General features: G+C 67.7%; 1 protein-coding gene across 1 annotated transcript in view; it reads right to left on the reverse strand.

Moving 5' to 3' along the window:
- Window positions 1-1,111: 1,111 nt before the first annotated feature.
- The window catches only part of Cacna2d4 (calcium channel, voltage-dependent, alpha 2/delta subunit 4), a 67,207-nt gene continuing 66,283 nt past the window's right edge, over window positions 1,112-2,035 (reverse strand). Inside the window, exons 34-35 of the mRNA XM_013023618.1 lie at window positions 1,511-1,593; window positions 1,112-1,213 (exon numbers count right to left, since the gene is read on the reverse strand). Coding sequence (XP_012879072.1) covers window positions 1,112-1,213; window positions 1,511-1,593 — 185 coding nt within the window. The remainder of the gene's footprint in view (window positions 1,214-1,510; window positions 1,594-2,035) is intronic.

Here is a 2,035-nt window from a genome sequence, read left to right on the forward strand (position 1 = left end):
CGCCAGGCCGGTGCCCGCGTGCCTTACTCCCGGCGGCCAGGCCCCGCGGCGCCTGCTTCTCCATTCCACGGTGGCCTTTCTCAGTATTCCCCTGCCCTCCCCACCGCAGCTCGCTGAAGCCACAGAGCACATTTTGGGGTGTCGTGGAAGGTCGGGATTCCAGGAAGGCGCCGGATGGGGGTTCCGCTCACCACGGGGGTTCTTACTTGCTGTATTCGCGGTTTCTCTAATAAAAAGCCAAACGGAAGCTGAGCCGTGTGCCGTGCGCTTTACTGCCCGGTCCCCGCGGGGGAAGGAGAGGGGGTCGCTCCGCGTCATTGACGATACGAGCAGCCGCCTGTCACCCTGGCTACTCGGGAGGCGGAGGTGGGAGGATTGCGGTTCAAAGCCAGCCCGGCAGGGAAGCCCGTGAGATCTTTTTATGTCCAGTAAATGTACCAGAAAAGCAGCCGTGGCGCCGTGGCTCAAGTGTAGAAAGCTCAGGGACAGCGCCGGACCCTGAGGTCAAGCCTCATCCCCCACAAACCCCAAAAGTCCAGCCATGGGGGCCTGAGGGCCTGCGTGAGGTCCTCAGCTGCCGGGAGAGGCTGGGGTTCTGGGGCTCCCGGGCTTGGCCCCCGTGGGTTGAGGGGACACGCCGGCCTCCCTGCCTTAGGGAAATGGAGGTCTGGCCGTCAGTCCTCAGCACTGGTGACGTCCGTTCTGAGCACAGTGCTCCCTGTCCCTCCTCCCTCCGCCGGGGGCGGGTCCTCAGCACCGGTGACGTCCGTTCTGAGCTCAGTGCTCCCTGTCCAGGGGACGGGTCCTCAGGGCTTCCCACGTGGAGCCACAGACACTCCTGCTTCCGCCCTTCCCCCCCTCCTCCCCCCTGCTTTTTTGCTACCCCCTCCCCCGTCCTGCTGGCGGGTCGGGCCTGGGCTGTGTTCCCTGGTCATCTGGAGACTGTGAGCACGTCCCCCCGGTGGGTGGGGGCGAGGGGGGGCTGCCGGCCTCCGGGGCGCTGGGGCAGGTTCTGGGGTGTCTGGGTGTGGCTGCAGGCGGCCGGCGGGCGCTGCTGGTGTGCAGGGTCTCCGCACGGACGCCCCGGCCCAGCGCAGTCAGCATGGTGGGGTCACAGCAGCCGGGGCGCCGGCAGCCATCCCCACGTGGTGAGCAGGAGCAGCGGGAGTGAGGGCCGGGTGTGCGAGGCGCCTCCACAGTCCTGCGCGTTCTCCTGAGACCCAAGGAGAGCGTGTGGGGCCCTGCCCCGACCCGCCTGCAGGGGACCCCCACTGTGACCCCAAAGACACACTGTCTGTGGGAAGGAGCCCCCCAGGGACACTGTCTGTGGGAAGGACCCCCCCCAGGGACACTGTCTGTGGGAAGGACCCCCCAGGGACACTGTCTGTGGGAAGGACCCCCCAGGGACACTGTCTGTGGGAAGGAGCCCCCAGGGACACTGTCTGTGGGAAGGAGCCCCCAGGACGCACTGTCTGTGGGAAGGAGCCCCCCCATGGCCGGCCCCCCTCACCTCGGGGTGGAAGGCATGGCAGGCGTCCGGGCGCCGCCGGGGCTTCTGGGAGCGCATGCGCTCACACTTGACCGAGGCGTTGTGTGCGGACCGTGGTCAAGGCCAACAGCAGGGATCAGGCGCCCTGGGGACCCAAGGTGGTCCCTGCCCCGCCCAGCGGCCCCAGGCCCCCCAGCAGGTGGCTGGGGTGAGCTCCCCAGCGCTCTGGGGGTGAGATGGGCCTCAGGGCCCTCCCCTCGTCCCATGTAGGGACAGAGCTGACCTCCACGACCCCCCACAGGGCACAGGACAGAGCTGACCTCCATGACCCCACCACAGGACACAACAGAGCTGACCTCTGGACTACCCCCACAGGACACAGGACAGAGCTGACCTCTGGACCACCCACACAGGGCACAGGACAGAGCTGACCTCCATGGCCCCCCACAGGGCACAGGACAGAGCTGACCTCCATGACCCCCCACAGGGCACAGGACAGAGCTGACCTCTGAGCCCCCCACAGGACACAGGACAGAGCTGACCTCC

This window comes from Dipodomys ordii, unplaced genomic scaffold (genome assembly GCF_000151885.1).
Source record: "Dipodomys ordii isolate 6190 unplaced genomic scaffold, Dord_2.0 Scaffold69, whole genome shotgun sequence".
Classification (NCBI taxonomy): domain Eukaryota; kingdom Metazoa; phylum Chordata; class Mammalia; order Rodentia; family Heteromyidae; genus Dipodomys; species Dipodomys ordii.